We start from the raw sequence: 19,385 nt of genomic DNA on the forward strand, positions 1-19,385 counted from the left end.
CCTGCAGCTCCTTCTTTGTCTTTGGACGTGGGGTGTTTTTATTTGATGGGTTCCAGTGCCCTCCTGTTGATGGTTGTTCAACAGCTAGTTGCAATTTTGGTGTTCTTGGAGGAGGAGAGGAGTGTGTGTCTTTCTATTCTGTTATCTTGGACTGGAAACCATACCTGCGTTTTAAGGTGAGATGTTAAGGATGCTCTTTCTGTTTGGGGTCTGGTTTTTCACTTATTCTTCCAAGAGGTTTTTGTAACTTAGTGGATAAACAGTGAATCTCAGTAGATAGAAAAACAATCTTTTTTCCTAATCTGTGGTGACTAAGAAGCATATGTTAAAAAATGGGACTTTTACCTGACTCCAGATGCAAACTGTCATGGTTGTAAAAAATGAGGATAGTTCTTAAATATTTCAGGCATTTAAAACAACAGCTGGCTGTTGAATATGTACAATGGGTCAGGCACTATTCTAGTCCCTGGGGCAAAACATGCATACACGTGTAAGTTCTTAGGAGCAAAAAGCTGTTCGAAGTGTGTTCTAATCCAAATATAGCTTTAAGAGACAGGTAATGGTTTAAAATAGCAATAGTAACTGGACACAGTCTCAACAAGGAAGGATGTCAGAGTCTTGTGAGGTATCTTAGAGGAAGTGGGATGAGCAACAAGGCACAAACTGTATATTCTTGGCTCAGCTCCTGAAGATGGTATATAAGGGTCCCCCTAGAAGAAGGTGACATTCAACCTCCCTCACATCCTGAGACTCCCTCCTCACCTCTCCTGAGTCCAAGTCCTCTCTACTGACACCATGGGCTGCTGTGGTTGTGGAAGTTGTGGTGGCTGCGGCGGTGGCTGTGGCGGTGGCTGCGGTGGTGGCTGCGGTGGTGGCTGCGGCGGTGGCTGCGGCAGCTGCACCAGCTGCAGATGCTACCGGGTGGGCTGCTGCACCAGCTGCTGCCCCTGCTGCTATGGCTGCTGTGGGGGCTGCTGCAGCGTCCCTGTGGTCTGCTGCCACTGCCGCACCTGCAGCTGCAACTCGTGTGGCTGCGGCGGTGGGAAGGGCTGTTGCCAGCAGAAGAGCTGCTGCCAGAAGAAGTGCAGCTGCCAGAAGCAATGCTGCCACTAGGTGAGCTGGTCTGAAGGTGCTGCTGGGCATCTCCTTGTTCCCACTGCTGAGACTGCTCTCCATCCATCCATCTGTACTGTGCTCTCTCTTTGGCATCTGGGCTTTATGGTACTTCCCTCTGGTTCTCATGCTCTGACTTTAAGTATCTTTTTCCATTTTTTAATATAGTCACACATGGATATTTTATTCAAAGTTATCCAAGAAAAATGCTGGAGGGCATTTTGCTTACTAAGCTCAGCAAAATGAGGTAATGATTCTCACTTTTTTTGTGAAATTCTTTTCTGTCTTTGCCTTGTCTTCTTGTTTTTACCATAAATATCTGTCCTTCCTGTGGCCATAGAGTTTTTTTTTTATAGATTATGTCCTAAAAATGTCTTAATAAAATACAAAAATAAATTCTGAATCTTTGCTCTTATTTTATCCTTAAAGATATTCTTATTAAACTGGTATTAATTATAGTTTCCCATGGCTTGGGGCTGTCAAGGATACACGAATAATTATGCCCTGGTGTGGTTTACAATCTTATTTACTCTACAATCCAGCCATACACAAATAACCATGTACACAAGACAGAATAACAATAAACATACAGGAGACCATGACATCATGTGTCATGGCAGGAGGGACTCCTCATTGTTGGGTGAGAAACGGGTGCAACAAGTAGAGTGACTTCAAGAAAGAGATGACATTTTGAGCTGTTTTGCAGAATTAGTAAGATTGTGACAAGTGAAGATAGTTGGAAGCAAACATTCTAGAAGGAGGGCAAACAAGTGATGGATGGAAAAGTTCAAAGCACATATGGAAACTAGCAAGCCATGTGTTTGACCTAAGTACGAGCATATAAATATAAATAGTTAGAAATAAGCACTGAAAAGACACTAAATCTATCATTTACAATGATGGCAATGACCAGCACACACATTGCCCTTAAAATCCAGGCACTTTTCTAACAATGCACCTGTTTTGAAAGAAGCACTATTACAATGCCCTCTGCACAGAGAAGTTAAATGACTTGCTTAAAGCACACAGCTGCAGCTGGTGGAGCTCTGACGTGCAGCAATGCCGTTGGCCAGTGAAGGTTTTCAAGAAGGAACTTGGTGCAGCCACCTGCACAGTTAATGGTTTATGGGGAGAACTGAAGTTACATCAGTGTTCCTGGGACAAGCAATAAGAACTGAAACAGTGGCAGAGTCGCGTATTTGTGGGCAAATACAAAACCCAGCAAATGTCTATGATGTCGTGATTACAGAATAGGCAAGGTGGGACCACAGTGATCGCTGTGGACTGAATTGTATCCTCTAAGCTCATGTTGTTGCTGTTGTTCAGTTTCTCAGTGGTGCCCGACTCTTTGTGACCCCGGGGACTGCAGCACATTGGGCTTCCCTGTTCTTCTCTGTCTCCTGGAGTTTGCTCAGACTCATGTCCATTAAGTCGGTGATGCCATCCAACCTACTGATTCTCTTTCACCCTCTTTTCCTCCTGCCCTCAATCTTTCCCAGCATAAGTATCTTTTCCAATGAGTCAGCTCTTCGCATCAGTTGGTCAAAGTATTGGAGCTTCAGCATCAGTCATTCCAGTGAATATTCAGAGTTGGTTTCCCTTAGAATTGACTGGTTGGATCTCCATGCTGTCCATGGGACACTCGAGAATCTTCTCTAACACCACAATTGGAAAGCATCAATTCTTTGGTGCTCAACCTTCTTTATGGTCCATTCTCACATCCACACATGACTACTGGAAAAACCATAGCTTTGACTAGATGGACCTTTGTCAGTAAAATGATATCTCTGCTTTTTAATATGTTATCTAGGTTTGTCACAGCTTTTCTTCTAAGGAGCAGGTGTCTTTTAATTTCATGGCTGCAGTCACCATCTGCAGTGATTTTGGAGCTCAAGAAAATAAAATCTGTTACTGTTTCCACTTTTTCCCCATCTATTTGCCATGAAGTGATGGGACCAGAAGCCATAGTCTTAGTTTTTTGAATGCTGAGTTTCAAGTTAGCCTTTTCACTCTCCTCTTTTACCTTCATCAAGAGGCTCTTTAGTTCCTCTTTGCTTCCTGCCATTAGGGTGGTATCATCTGCGTATCTGTGGTTGTAGATATTTCTCCTGGAAATCTTGATTCCAGCCTGTGATTCATCCAGCCTGGCATTTTTCATGATGTACTCTGTATAGAAGTTAAATAAACAAGGTGAAAATATACAGACTCCCTTGCAGACTCCCTTCCCAATTTTGAAACAATCAGTTGTTCCATGTAAGGCTCTAACTGTTGCTTCTTGCCCTGCATACAGGTTTCTCAGCAGACAGGTAAGGTAGTCTGGTATTTCCATCTTTTGAAGAATTTTCCACAGTATGTTGTAATCCATACAGTCAAAAGCTTTAGTGTAGTCAATGAAGCAGAAGTAGATGTTTTTCTGGAATTCTCATGTTTTTTTTTTCTGTGACTTTCACTTTTCACTTTCATGCATTGGAGAAGGAAATGGCAACCCATTTCAGTGTTCTTGCCTGGAGAATCCTAGGGACAGAGGAGCCTGGTGGGCTGCTGTCTATGGGGTCACACAGAGTTGGACATGACTGAAGTGACTTAGCAGCAGCAGCAGCAACGGATGTTGGCAATTTGATCTCTGGTTCCTCTGCCTTTTCTAAACTCAGTTTGTACATCTGAAATTTTTCGGTTTGTGTACTGTTGAAGCCTATCTTGAAGGATTTTGAGCATTACCTCACTAGCATGTGGAATGAGCACAATTGTATGGTAGTTTGAAGATTCTTTGGCATTGCATTTCATTGGGATTATAATGAAGATGATTTCCATTTTCCAGTTTTATCTGTCTCCAAGGGAAACAGAGACTCTTGAGGGACACAAACAAAGCCTTGTGTGATCAGGACCCAGGGAAAAGGACCAGTGACCACACAGGAGGCTGAGCTAGACCTGCCTGTGAGTGTTTCAGGGTCTCCTGCAGAGCTGTGGTCGGCAGTGGCCTGCTGCAGGGACAGGAGCACTGGCAGCAGTAGTCCTGAGGGGCGTGTTGGTATAAGGCCTTTTGGAGATGCCAGTAACCCTATCACAGAGTCACAGACTCCAAGACTGGGTCAGTTCAGTTCAGTTCAGCTCAGTGATTCAGTCCTGTCCAACTCTTTGCAACTCCATGGACTGCAGCACACCAGGCCTCCCTGTCCATCATCAACTCCCAGAGTTTACTCAAACTCATGTCCATTGAGTCGGTGATGCCCTCCAACTATCTCATTCTCTGTCATCCCCTTCTCTCACCTTCAATCTTTCCCAGCATCAGGGTCTTTTCCAATGAGTCAGTTCTTTGCATCAGGTGGCCAAAGTATTGGAGTTTCAGCTTCAGCATCAGTCCTTCCAATGAATATTTGGGACTGATTTCATTTAGGATGGACTGGCTGGATCTCCTTGCTGTCCAAAGGACTCTCAAGAGTCTTCTCCAACACCACAGTTCAAAAGCATCGATTCTTTGGAGCTCAGCTTTCTTTATAGTCCAACTCTCACATCCATACATGACTACTGGAAACACCTTAGCTTTGACTAGATGGACCTTTGTTGGCAAAGTAATGTCTCTGCTTTTTAATATGCTGTCTAGGTTGATCATAACTTTTCTTCCAGGAGCAAGTGTCTTTTAATTTCATGGCTGCAATCACCATCTGCAGTGATTTTGGAGCCCCTCAAAATAAAATCTCTCACTGTTTCCATTGTTTCACCATCTATTTCCCATGAAGTGATGGGACCAGATACCATGATCTTAGTTTTCTGAATGTTGAGTTTTAAGCCAACTTTTTACTCTACTCTTTCACTTTCATCAAGAGGCTCTTTAGTTCTTCTTTGCTTTCTGCCGTAAGAGGGGTGTCATCTGCATATCTAAGGTTATTGATATTTCTCCCAACAATCTTGATTCCAGTTTGTGCTTCATCCAGCCCAGAGTTTCTCGTGATGTGTTCTGCATATAAGTTAAATAAGCAGGGTGACAATTTGCAGCCTTGATGTACTCCTTTCCTGATTTGAAAGACTGGGTCACCTCAGGCCAAAAAACTAACTGAGGGAGCACAGCCCCACCCATCAGCAGACAATTGGATTAAAGATTTCCTGAGTATGGTCCTGCCCACCAAAGCAAGACCCAGTTGTCCCCATAGCTAGCCCCTCCCATCAGTAAGCTTGCATAAACCTCTTATCCTTATCCATCAGAGGGCAGACAGAAGAAGCAAGAACTATAAACCCACAGCCTCAAGACCACAATCACAGAAAGCTAAACTCACATGCTGAAGTCCCAACCCCCATATTTGGAGATGGGGTCTTTGGGAGTTAATTACATTTAGAGGAGGTCCTGGAGGTGTGGGTCTCAGGCTGGGATTAGTGCTCTTACAAGAAGAGGAAGAGACACCAGAGCCGTTTGTCTGCCACATGAAGACACAGTGAGAAGATGGCTTTCTACAAACTGGAAGAAAGCTCCCACCAGAACCCGACCAGACTGGCACCCTGCTCTCAGACTTTCTGCCTCTAGAACTGTGAGAAAATAAATCTGCTGTGTGAGCCACCCAGTCTATGGTGTTCTGTCGCCACAGCTGACGACTGCCAGAGTGGTAGAACAGCATAGTATGGCCTCTATTCTTCTTTCTGAGTGGTCTGGAATACTGTACAAGGGAGCCCATTTTAAAATTTATATTAAATACAGGAAACAACTAGGCGAGAGACTGACAATTTCCTTTAAGGTTGTTGGTTTCACTCTGTAAGACAGAGAGGTAAACGGAGTTGATAGCAACCTATTAATAAAAGAGCAGTCCAATAAATTACAAATTAAATTCTCTCATAATTTTGATCCTATTTATAGTGTATTTACTTTATTCCTGTGGTGTGAGTATTCTGAGAAGAAGCAGGTATACTTAATTTGCTATATTGGCTAAACTAGGTCTAGCCAAATAGCTAGGTTTAAAAAAAAAACAAGCGTTGTTTTGGTCTACTTATCTAATGGTGAGCTTTTGCCTTCATTTCTAGAAGGAATATCAGATTCAGATTGCAGACCCCAAATATAGTTTGTATAGATCACAGAGCTTGGCATGTACCATAGTTTGCAAATAAATACTGTTAGAATGGGTGGATGTTATGTATATTATATATATATACAATATATATATTCATATGTATATTGTATATTTATATAATATATGTCCTCAGGTCTCCTGCATTGCTGGCAGATTCTTTACAGTCTGAGCCACTGGGGAAGCCCATATAATGTGTGCTGCGCTGTGCTTAGTCACTTAGTCATGTCTGACTCTGCGACCCCATAGACTGTAGCCCACTAGGCTCCTCTGTCCCTGGGGATTCTCCAGGCAAGAATACTGGAGTGGGTTACCATTTCCTCCTCCAGGGGATCTTCCCAACCCAGGGATCAAAGCTATATTTATCTACATATAAATATATATAGGCTACCCACTCCAGTATTCTTGGGCTTCCCTGGTGCTGGCAAAGAATCTGCCTTTAGTGCGAGAGACCTGGGTTTGATCCCTGTGTTGGGAAGATCCCTTGGAGAAGGGAAAGGCTACCCACTCCAGTATTCTGGCCTGGAGAATTCTATGGACTACAGTCCATGGGGTTGCAGAGTTGGACACGACTGAGGGACTTTCACTTTCATATATATATATATATATACACACATGTATGCATATATGTGTGTCTGTGTGTGTGTGCACTCAGTTGCTCAGTTGTGTCCAACTCTTTGTGACCCACCCCATGGACTATAGCCAGGCTACTCTGACCATGGGATATCCCAGGCAAGAATACTGGAATGAGTTGCTGTTTTCTACAACAGAGGATCTTACCAACTCAGGGGTTGAACCCTTGTCTCCTGCATCTCCTGCATTGGCAGGCAAACTCTTTACCACTGTGCCACCTGGGAAGCCCATAAACTTCTATATTGTTTGAATTTTTCCAAGCAAGGTGTTGTGTGATCAGAAGATAGAAAGGTTTGCTGGGGCAGCGATGAGTAGAGCATGGGGGTGCCTGGTTTAAGGTTAGTGACGAGACAAAAAGGGTACCTCCCGCAGAGAGCTCTTTTCTGCAAAAGGCTTTTCCCGCCAAAAGCTGCTTATACTGAGAGTCTGATTTCCTAATTGCTCAAGTACCAATGTCTTCAAGATCCTCCCAAGTCTTTTTTCTGAACTGAATTTTTTCAGTTCTCCTCTATCAGTCTATATTTGCATTAACTCATACACTTTCTTCCACCATTTCTGATGTCAAGAATTCAGTGGTTGTTTTTCCACCTGGAACATGCTTTCTGCCATCCCCAAATCTATAAGGTCAATTCCTAGTGCTGTCTCTGCCTTTCATGATGTGCTGGGATTCAAGGCATCACTCTTGTCTCTTGTCCATAGCCTTTTGCTTGGCCTGCTCTTTAGGCACTTGCTATATTCTGCTGCAGATTTCAATGGTGCCCTCCCTCATCAAAAATTTACATGTTGAAATCCTAACCTCCAGGACCTCAGAATGTGACCTGACTTAGAAACAGGGTCATTGCAGACGTAATTAGTTGAGGTGAGGTCATACCAGAGTAGGGTTAACCCCTAATTGAGTAGGACTGAGGTCTTTATAAGAAAACAGCCATGGGAGAACACCATGTGATAACAAGGGCAGCTTCCAGCCAAGAAAATCAGTCCTGAATATTTACTGGAAGGACTGATGCTGAAGCTGAAACTCCAATACTTTGGCCACCTGATGTGAAGAACTGACTCATTTGAAAAGACCCTGATGCTGGGAAAGATTGAAGGCAAGAGAAGGGGACGACAGAGGATGAGCTGGTTGGATGGCATTACCGACTCAATGGACATTAGTTTGAGTAAGCTCTGGGAGTTGGTGATGGACAGGGAGGCCTGGTGTGCACAGTCTGTGGGGTTGCAGAGTCCGATTGAGCGACTGAACTGAACTGAACTGAACTGCCATACAGTAGGCATAAGTATACATATGTCCCCTCTCTCTTGAACCTTGATTTTGTTTTTAAAGGTGGTGGGTGGAGCGGTTTTCTGGTGCTTTGAGAATTTTCTAAAACAAATAGTTCATTTATTAAATACTCTTTATGAAGCATAGTGTGAATAGTGTATAGTGTGAAAGTTGCTCAGTCATATTCGACTCTTTGCGACCCCATGGACTATACAGTCCATGGAATTCTCCCGGCCAGAATACTGGAGTGGGTGGCCTTTCCCTTCTCCAGTGGATCTTCCCAATCCAGGGATCGAACCCAGGTCTTTCTCTGACCTCTGGAAGTGTGAAAAAATACATTTCTGTTGTTTTCACTCACCCAATTTGTGGAACTTTGTTACAGAAATCTTAGGAAATTAACACAGGGTTAAGTATCCTGCATTTGAGTGGCACATAAAGACCTGCTATTGGTTTCTTCCATTTGGTTCTACATCTGGCACTTTTCTGAGCTCTCTTACTAGATCTAATGATTTATCAGTTGGTTCTATTAATATTTCTAAGTATCCCGGTCTTGTTTCTAATAGTAACTAGAATATAGCCAAAGTCTCTTCATTAAATATAATATTTTTTGTAAGTTACCTGGAAATTTCCAGGTAGTAACTGATATTCTTTATATTCTCAAAGACCAAAAACAGGTTTCAAATTTTATAAGAATTTTTCTGTATAAGTTAAAGTAGTCTTCTAAATTTTCTCCTTCAGCATAGTGAATTAGCGAATTTTATAAGTGAATTGTTTCTACACATTCCTTTTCTGGCAAGATCTTTAATTTGGAATCCATATGACATTTGTCTCAAAAAATAATAAAGGTAGTTCTCATTCTTTTTTTTTATTTTATAACACAGATTCATAAGAAAGGAATTAAGTATTTTAAAGAATTTGTTAAGTTTATCTAAGAGGGTTTTGAAAATGTATGTATTTGTTTAACCTTTTCAAAAAGTCAAAAGTAAATGAAAAAGTGAAAAACTTGATTACCAGTAGAAGGCAAGAGGGAACAGAAGTCGCACTTTTCTAAGTGTACCTTGTTTTGTACATTTGACTTTGGAAGCATGTGAATATTTTACATAATTATTCAACACAATTCACATTTGAAAATCTACAAAAATTGAAAATAAAATGAAACAGAGGTGCTTCAATGTGAACTGAGTAGGCAGTATAACCAAAAAGGAATAATTTCAAGCAACTTAAAAGCACAATAATTTGACTTGTACGTCTCTAGTGAAATATACACTAAGGACAAATGAACCACAAAAGTGGACGAAAGAACTAAAAAAAAAGCAGACAAAACTGGTCTTTGGTGACCCGATTTTTGGTGGTTGTTTGCTATTGTTAGACTGAGACTGTTGAGCACTTATGTTGCTGTTAACTGGTAAACCAGATTTTGGTATAGAAGGAAGAGGATACGGATGTGAGCTAAGTTGGTAAAGCCTCTGTAGTCTTGATTTTGAATGAGAACTATTTATATGAACTAATGATGTATTTGGAGAAGGCAATGGCACCCCACTCCAGTACTCTTGCCTGCAAAATCCCATGGACAGAGGAGCTTGGTAGGCTGCAGTCCATGGGGTTGCTAAGAGTCGGACTTGACTGAGCGACTTCACTTTCACTTTTCCCTTTCATGCATTGGAGAAGGAAATGGCAACCCACTCCAGTGTTCTTGCCTGGAGAATCCCAGGGATGGGGGAGCCTGGTGGGCTGCCATCTATGGGGTCGCACAGAGTTGGACACGACTGAAGTGACTTAGCAGCAGCAGCAGCAACGATGTATTTAAATTTTCCTACCCTGTCTACTGAGATCTAGAAAGCACTGCTTAGCCTACTAGCAATGACTACTCCTAGGGTGTAGACTGTGGTCCCTAAATACCATTTACTTCATAAAAAGCTGTTGAGACAACTTAGAAACCAACTTAGAGATGTTCCCACTGGCCAATTATAAGACAGTTTGAGTATCACTAAAAATGTTATAGTGATGAATTGCAATATTATGTTAAATGGAAAATTTAACTAGGCATAAAATTATGGATTCAAAGAGTTTTTATTTCAAAAATTTAAAACATTACTTTATTGTATTTTTGGTACCAGTGTTGCTATTTAAAAATATGATGTCACTTTCCTTGTTCTGTGTGTGGTGTGCATGTGTGTGTGCTGTGACCATTTCTGTTTCGCAATAATGAAGGTCTTAGTCAATGCTATGCTCCTCTAGTAGCTCAGATGGTAAAGCATCTGTGTGCAATGCAGGAGACCCGGGTTCAGTCCCTGGGCTGGGAAGATCCCCTGGAAAAGGAAATGGCAACCCACTCCAGAATTCTTGCCTGGAGAATTCCATGGACAAAGGAGCCTGGTGGGCTACAGCCCATGGGGTTGCAAAGAGACCCAACTGAGTGACTAACACACACATAGTCAATTCTACTAATGCAGGAAAAAATAATGTGAGAGAGATAAGTATCAAAATGGAAAAATCAAATCATCATTATTTGTAGGTGATATAATTGTGTCTCTAGCAATCACAGTGAAACTCCAATCCCTGAATAAGATGGAAATGTTCCTGGAAAGTGACATAAAAAATCAGTAATGTTTTATACACTAACAACAACTAACAAAAATATAATAAGGGTAGGACATGCAGGCATGCTCAGTTGCTCAGTCATGTCTGACTTCTTGTGACCCCACGGATCGTAGCCCTCTGTCCATGGAATTTTTATGCAAAAATACTGGAATGGGCTGACATTTCCTACTATAGGGGATCTTCTCAACCCAGGGATTGAACTTACTCGTGTCTCTTGCATCTCCTGCACTGGCAGGTGGATTCTTTACCACCTGAGAAGCCCCGGGTAAGGACATGTTTTACTGTTCTAACAAAAGCTATAAGCATCTAGGAATAAATTTAGAGAAAATGTGGAATACAATCTTTGAGAAAAAAATAACAAAATATTTAAAGGGCATAAAGGAAAATCTGAACTAATGAAGGCATATGCAAGGATCACAGATGGAAAGAGGATAGTTTTGTCAGGATTTCTGTTTTCTTTCAAATAAATATATCAGTTTAATGTAATTCCAAAACAAAACTTGAAAAGATTTTTAAAGGTAAATATAAAACCCAACCAAATATATTTTTTAAAGTGCCTAGAACCCAACAGAAAAAAGCAAATAAACTATACAAATGGAGCATTTACATAAAAAGAAAATAAAATAATTTCCAATGTTAAGGAAATTCAAGTTAAAACTATAATGATATGCCATAACCTCTCAGATTAGGGAGTGTACATGTGGGTGGGAGAGAAAGGAGATATTCCAGTTAGTAAAGATTCAAGGAAACAGTAGCTATCATACACTGTTGGAAGTATAAACTGATAACACCCCATTTTGGAAAGCAACTTGGCAGTATTTTTTCACTTGTGCATACAGTCCAAATCAGCAATTAAATTTTTAAGTTCATGTTTCAAAATAACTCCTAAGTTATACAAGAAAATATGTACAGAGGTATTTATTGCAGCATTATGTGCAATGGCACAATTTAAATGAAAAATTCCTTAATAAATAAATTCCAGTAGTCATGTATAGATGTGAGAATCAGATGTAAAGAAGTCTCAGTGCTTTCAAACTGTGGTGTTGGAGAAGACTCTTGAGAGTCCCTTGGACTGCAAGGAGACCCAACCAGTCCATCCTAAAGGAAATCAACCCTGAGTATTCATTGGAAAGACTGATACTGAAGCAGAAACTCCAATACTTTGGCCACCTGATGCAAAGAACTGATTCATTGGAAAAGACCCTGATTCTGGGAAAGATTGAGGGCAGGAGAAGGGATGAGACAGAGGATGAGATGGTTGGATGGCATCACCGACTCAATGGACATGAGTCTAAGCAAACTCGGGGAGATAGTGAAGGACAGGGAAGCCTGGCATGCTCAGTTCATGGGGTCACAAAGAGTCACACTCAACTGAGTGCTGGAACAACAACAATATTTTCATACTATAGATTATGATATAACAGTTATAAATATAGATTATATATTAAATTATATCCTGACAAATCTATCATAAGTTGAAGATATCAATAATTGGAATACATTTAATGCCTCTAACTTACTGAACATCATAGCTTACTTAGCTTACCTTAAACATGCTCATAACTCTTAATTAGCCTACAGCTGGGCAAACACAAAGCCTGTTTGTATAATAAAGTGTTGACTATCCCATGTAATGCTTTTGAACTGTGGTGTTGGAGAAGACTCTTGCGAGTCCCTTGGACTGCAAGGAGATCCGACCAGTCCATCCTAAAGGAAATCAATCCTGAATATTCATTGGAAGGACTGATGCTGAAGCTGAAACTCCAATACTTTGGCCACCTGATGCAAAGAACTGACTCATTGGAAAAGACCCTGATGCTGGGAAAGATTGAAGGTGGGAAGAGAAGGGGACGACAGAGGATGAGATGGTTGGATGGCATCACCAACTCAGTGGACATGAGTTTGAGTAAACTCTGGGAGTTGGTGATGGACAGGGAGGCCTGGCGTGCTGCAGTCCCTGGGGTTGCAGAGTCAGACATGACTGAGCAACTGAATTGAACTGAACTAATCCCATGTAGTTGATTGACTACTGTACTGAACATGGAAAAACAGAACGGTTGTGTGTATGGCTGACTGGGAGCTAGGGCTGGATATCACACAAGTGCATTGAAGGAAAAGAGCATAGTTCAAAATTAAAATACAATTTCTACTGTATGCATATTGCTTTCACACCATCCTAAAGTCAGAAAATTATAAATCAAACCATCATAAGTTGGGTACCACCTGTGGTCAACTGAGTCAACAAGGATATTGATCTCAGAAACAATGAGTAAATGAAACAAGATGTAGCATTATACAATTTACATACATTTAAACAGCATCAAGACCTTCCTCAATATTACTATACATTGATATGGATACATATACACACTATAACATTATTTCAAAAAAGATCTTTAAAAATGAGAAAGAGAGCAACTTTATGATTGTCCTTGGGGACCATGATGGAATCAGTTAGTCTGGTTTATTGAGACAGGGCTACAGACTAGTGCCCCTGCGTGCAAAAGTCATCTTCTGAATAAACTTCTAAAAACTTTGCAAAAGTACATACTTTAAACATTAAGGATGCAATGTTAAATGGGTTTCATAACTCTCACTGCCTGACTTTGATGGAAGGAAGCCTCAAGTCAACTTTTTATCGTCTCTAGTGGTGAGTAGCACTGAATAATGTATATTTCTCAGTATTAATCTCTCCTTGTAGCTTTGATTTACACACCTGTATTTTTCCCTTTGCAATTACCTTTTCAACTCTTGATCTTCTGTGTGTTTTTTGAAAGCCATCTCAAGTCCTCTGTGAAATAAAGTGGAACATAAATAAGCAAAAAAGAAAATAAGCAAAAACCATCTGCACTCCAGCCAATAAAATGTTTTGTTTTGTTTTGTTTTTGCTGTTACTGCTGATCCACCTGAGTTTTTTTTTTTTTTTTCCCTGCAGGAAAAGCACATACTTTATGAAAAACCTTTCTATATGCCCATTTCCCTCAAACTTCCACCTATTTTATTTTGATGCATGGGGAAAAAATGGATCCAATAATTCTTCAAGACAGTAAATTGTGTATAATGCCAGAGAGAAGTAGGCGAGGTGAGACTGGAATAGATGACTGCAGCAGTAATGAGCTCCTCTCATTTCCAGAGGTAGATCTTCATACTCACACCTTTGTTTGTGGACATTCAGATGTGTTGTGTTCTCGATGGTCTAGGTCAATTATTCTTCAATGTAGACGTTTTTTCCACATACTGTAGAACTGTTCTTCTCTTGCACCACTTTGCCATCCCTCAAGGTCATGCTTGCCAACAAAGACTTTGAGAAAAATAGTTTGACTGAATTCCCCCCAAGAGACACCATTCATAGCCTCTAGTTTTGAAATCTAGTTGGAGGTTTAACCATCTGCCTCTTGTCTTCCCACCCTATGACCTGTCTCAAAAATACAAATTACAACTTTGTAATATTTTCTCATATTGTTTGTGTAAGTGCTGCTTTTGGAGCTATTGATCCCAAATTTCAAGATCTTTTATTAAGACCTCATAGCATCCTTTTTTTGGTATGAGACTCACTCCTGACTTTACCCTATAATTTCTTTCCTAGTTATTCCTTCATTCTCATTTCTATACTTGAAAAAAAAAATCTTGTGGAATAAAGTGGCACTTGACTAATAAAAAGACATTGTGTTAGAAAAATATATACTTTAAAATTTCAACATAGACAAAAATAACTTTTCTGGTAGTTTTTTTGGTAATAAAACATAAAGTTTTGTTACTTTAGAAAAAACAGTTTATTCCTTGTATATCTTCACAACTACATTGTCCATGTATATTCTCCATTCATGGGACAACTTTCTTTTTGCTGGACATTTTTTTGACTAAGACTGTAATAACAGGTCTTCCCTAGGGTGGCTCAGTGGTAAAGAACCCACCTGCCAATGCAGGAGACACAGGTTCGATCCCTAGGTCAGGAAGATCCCCTGGAGAAGGAAATGGCAACCCGCAAAGAGTTGGACACAACTTAGCGAATCAGCAATGACAATGATATTTAGAAAAGCAGGACTCAAGAGCTAAGATCAATGTTGCATAATGATCTCATCTGTATGATTAAGGTCTGAGTAAAATAAAGATGAATAAATGGGAAAGGAGTAAAGGAGCTGCTTACATTTAGCAAATCATACAGACCATCGTCGGCTTTCTGGAGTGTAAGACGTGGATGCCTCCCTGTACATAAGTATGTGCTTGGTTGTTGGACTATATCCCAGTGATGCTAATTTATGAGGGGCAGTTGGCTGGCATCCAGAACATGGATTTTGAAGGGTTGGCCTGAGCAATTGGTGAAGAAGATTATGGTTGGTCTTGGGGTTTTCACCTGTCCCCAATTCATGCCTTAGGTTAGTGGGGGTGTTGAGAGGGAGGGCTCATGTTTTCATCTGCGTCCAGTGACTCACATGTTCCCTTTCTTTTCCAAAACCTACACCCAGGAACCATTTGATAGCAGAACTCAGTTACTAAAAGCTGTGTGAATCCATGAAAGGTGACAGGTCCAGGTATGTTTTCATGTCACATTTTACTTTAAGCTGGGAACAGTTTGCTTTTGAAGGAACATCAGCTACAGTTACTCTCTGGGGCTGGAGCACTTTTGTGATGGTCTGCACACAAGTTCTGACCTAGAGAAAAAAGCTGGCTGCAGAGACAGCACAAAGACTATTCATTTGCTGGAATGACAATTATGCAAAATAAGGGTGAATGGCACACTTAGTCATCCAATCTTTCAGCATGCAGCACAGGAGAGTAAAGTGCACCAGACCAGGAAAGGGTGAAGTTTCATAATTGGCTGTAAAACATCAGAAAATAGCTTCATAAATAATTAACACTAGTTAATTATAAATAATAATTAAATTATTAATTAATAATTTAATAAATAATAATTAAATTAGTCATAAATAATTAACAATAGAAGTTGATAGCTACTATTCTCTGTTTTCAAAAGAACGTAAGGCATTTTACTGAATATGTGTGAATATGTGTTTCTGTGTGCATTGAAAACCAGACTTTGGAACTTCCCTGGTGGTCCAGTGGTTGACTTCCCTTTCCAATGCAGAGGGTAAGGGTCCGATCCCTGGTGGGGAGAGCTAAGATCCTACATGCCTTGTGGCTAAAAAAAAAAACAAAAAAAAACATAAAACAGAAGTAATATTGTAACAAATTCAATAAAGACTTTAAAAATGGTCCATATAAAAAAAAATTTTTAAAACATTAACAAAGAGCGTAGAAGAGCCTTTGTTTTCTTCTCTTGCATGTAGCCCCTTGCATCCTACCTATTTCTGGGTGAACTTACTGCAGTGGGATTGGCATGGCACAAACGCATGTGTGTGGACAGTATCTTAGATAAAATGTCACATACGTTACATAGATAAAGGCAAGTCATGAGTAAATATGATATCCTCCCCTCACCCCCTAGTTTTTCAGTTTACCTGCCAGTTCTGAGGGCAGAGAATGAAAAAAGTTCAGAAAGACAAACCTGGGCATTGGGAACATGGAGTCTTAGCCACTGATCTGTCAGGGAAGTTCCTCTCTGGCTTCTTTAATTCATTTCCCACTTTGAAATTTGTTAAGAGATTACAGTAAAGAGTCACTTTTTTTTCTTTTTCAATATGAATTGTCATATTTTTCTGGATAACTGTAATTCTGTAGTGAAATGGACCACAAGGCAATTCAGCTTTTCAGAGGGTCTACGTCTGTCTATCCACCCCTCTAATTCAGCATATGTTAATGTTATGTTGCAGTAATAGATTGTCCAATCTAGAATGGGACAAAATGAAAAAATAAAAGTGCCTCCGGGTTCTAGAGTCGGAAAGGGCTGGCCTGTCTACATCTCCACCTGCTTGCTCTCAGGTCTCTTGTCTTCACTTGGCCTCTTTCTTTCTTGAAAGGGGAGTCAAAAGAAACTCATGGTTGCCTAGAGTTGGCCCAGAACCCTGGTGGGCCTTCATAAACTGGGCTGAGGTGGTTAGACTTTACCCTCTGGGCATCGGTGAACCAGATAAGACTTTGAAGCAGGGGAGTGGTGTGATTAGAGCTGCTCTCAAGTCCCCTGTGATGAGGAAATAAAAAAAATTACGAAGTGTTTGACCAAGCAGTTTATGGAGGGTAGAGGGAAGGAGGGGAGGGGAGAGGGGATAATTACCTGGAAAATTTGCAAATAACTTAGAAAATGTGAAACTCCCAGGATAGAATTAAGTGGCTCTTGTGAAATGGACTCTCTCCTATTCATGTTTAAACACGAAACATTAATCTCAGCCTCCTGGGAGGGGCAGACACCTCAACAGAAAATTAAGATTCAACAGTTACTTATTACTAAGCATTTACCATGGGATTTCTGAGCACTTTCCACGTATTAGCTCATATAATCCACAAGAGGATTTGATGAAGCAGATTCTGTTTTAGGTCCATTTTTCAGAAAAAAGAAAAAATGAGATACAGAGGCGCATTAGTTGATTTATCCAGGGAGTCACTTAACTGGTAGTGGTTGGCCGAGCTTGTGGTTGCATTTAGGTCGCTTGGCCCCTGATGCTGAAGCTGAAACTCAAATACTTTGGGCACCTGATGCGAAGAATTGACTCATTGGAAAAGACCCTGATGCTGGGAAAGATTAAAGGCTGGAGAAGGGGACAACAGAGGATGAGATGGTTGGATGGCATCACCGACTCAGTGGACGTGAGTTTGAGTAAGCTCCGGGAGTTGGCGATGGACAGGGAGGCCTGGCGTGCTGCAGTCCATGGGGTCGCGAAGAGTCGGCCACGACTGAGACTAAACTGAACTGGCCCCTAAGAGGCTCTCAAACGCAGCCCTGTGCTGCCACCTGATGGTTGCAGTCGGGTAGTGCAACAGTAGAGGTGTGTCCCGGGGGGTCCACGTGGGGACGTCAGAGCAGGCTCCCTGGAGGACGTGACCTTGAAGCAGAAACGAGGGTGGTTGGGCTGGAAAGCATTCCAGGCAGAGAGAGCAGCGCGCTGCAAGGCACAAAGGCTACAGTCACGGCGCCGTTCGTGGGGGAACATGACCAATCTGCCCGTCTTTCCGTTTTCTTTTGGGAGAAAATCCTCGTGTATTTCTAGAACGGGAAAATGAAACAGGCCCTCGCACCGGGCCTCAGAACTTCCTGACAAGGTTGGGGTACTGCGGTCACACGTGCACAGAAGGCTGTTTTGGAAAACGTGCAGGTGATCGTGGAGAGAAAGAGTCCTGTCTTCTTGCTGCAGAGTTTCATCAGGTGGAAAACCAGGGATGCGAAGGGATGGAACTCAACCTTCCTCCCCAGACTTCCCATCCCACCCCCAACCCCCACCCTCACCCCGTCTTTTGTCTCAGACGCTCCTCAGCCCCGGTGACACACGCTCCATGTCTCCTGATCCCTCGGAGGAGTGTAGAGTGCGGTGGGCTACCGCGGGGCTGCCAGAGGTGACCCCGCCTTGAATCCATGTGCTGCCATCATGAAAACTCCAAGAGGTTATTTCAGGCCAACACGTTTGCACACATGGATGCGTAGCCTTGTAAGAGCTCTTGGAGGAGGCAGGAAAAGTGGGCGCTCTGGGTGGATTTAGATGAAGGAGGTCTTTTTTAGAGTGGAAGGGTCAGTTCCAGCTGACTTGTGAGAATGACCAGTTCATCCTTTACTGTATCATCCCCAGCATTTTTGGCTCTTGCATCTGGACAGAAGGAGGACTGTCAAAAATGTCTTCTTTTTTATGCTTAAAATTTTTTTTTATTTTTTATTTGAAGAACAATTGCTTTACAGTGTTGTCAGTTTCTGCTGTACAATGTGAATCAGCTATAAGTGTACATATATCCCCTCCCTCTTAAGCCTCCCTCCTCCCCAGGCAACCCTTCCTTTTAGGTCATCACAGAGCACTGAACTGAGCTCCCTGTGTTGTATAGCAGCTTCCTGTCAGCTATAACCGCAGATTTCTTACGAAAGACACTGTTATGGGCTGAATTGTGTCTCCGCTACAGAATTCACATATTCATGTCCTAACCCCAATACTTGAGAACGTGACTATGCTTGGAGATAGAACCTCTAAAGAGATAATTATGGTTAAATGAAGCCATTGAGGTGGACCCTACTCTAATATGACTCCCGTCCTAAGAAGAGGTTAGAACACAGACACACCAAGAGGAAAGACCATGTAAAGACATTGTAGGGGACTTCCGTGGTGGTCCAGTGGTTAAGAATCCACCTGCAAATTCAGGGGACGTGGGTTCGATCCCTGGTCTGGTAGGACCCCTCGTGCTATGGAGCAACTAAGCCCATGTGCCACAACTACTGAAGCCTTGCTGCCCAGAGCCTGTGCTTTGTGATAAGAGAAGCCACCTCAATGAGAAGCCCGAACCCTGTTTAACGAAAGAGTGGCCTCTGCCTGCTGCAACTAGAGAAAGCCATTGAGCAGCAATGAAGACTCAGCACAGCAAGAAATTAATTAATTAACAATAAAAGGACTGCAGGGAGGTGGCGTCTACAACCTCCAGGGAGAAGTCTCTGCAGACATCAATCATGCTGGCACCTTAAGCTTGGACATCCAGCCTCCAGAAATGTGAGACAGTAGATTTTTGTTCTTGAAGTTACCTGGTGTGTGGTACTCTGTTATGGGAGTGCAAAATCAATATAGGCATCTTTGTGAAATGATAACCCCCAGTGATGGTGAGTGAATAATGTGAGTGGTTTCTCTGTTAGACTCCAGGTC

The 19,385-nt window shown here is 41.7% G+C and overlaps 1 protein-coding gene across 1 annotated transcript; it reads left to right on the forward strand.

Moving 5' to 3' along the window:
• Positions 1-795: 795 nt before the first annotated feature.
• Positions 796-1,113, forward strand: LOC129647335 (small cysteine and glycine repeat-containing protein 7-like). The gene has a single exon (XM_055574471.1). It carries the CDS (start codon positions 796-798, stop codon positions 1,111-1,113), a length of 318 nt encoding a protein of 105 aa, XP_055430446.1.
• Positions 1,114-19,385: the final 18,272 nt, after the last annotated feature.

Source organism: Bubalus kerabau, chromosome 3, assembly GCF_029407905.1.
Source record: "Bubalus kerabau isolate K-KA32 ecotype Philippines breed swamp buffalo chromosome 3, PCC_UOA_SB_1v2, whole genome shotgun sequence".
Lineage (NCBI taxonomy): Eukaryota > Metazoa > Chordata > Mammalia > Artiodactyla > Bovidae > Bubalus > Bubalus kerabau.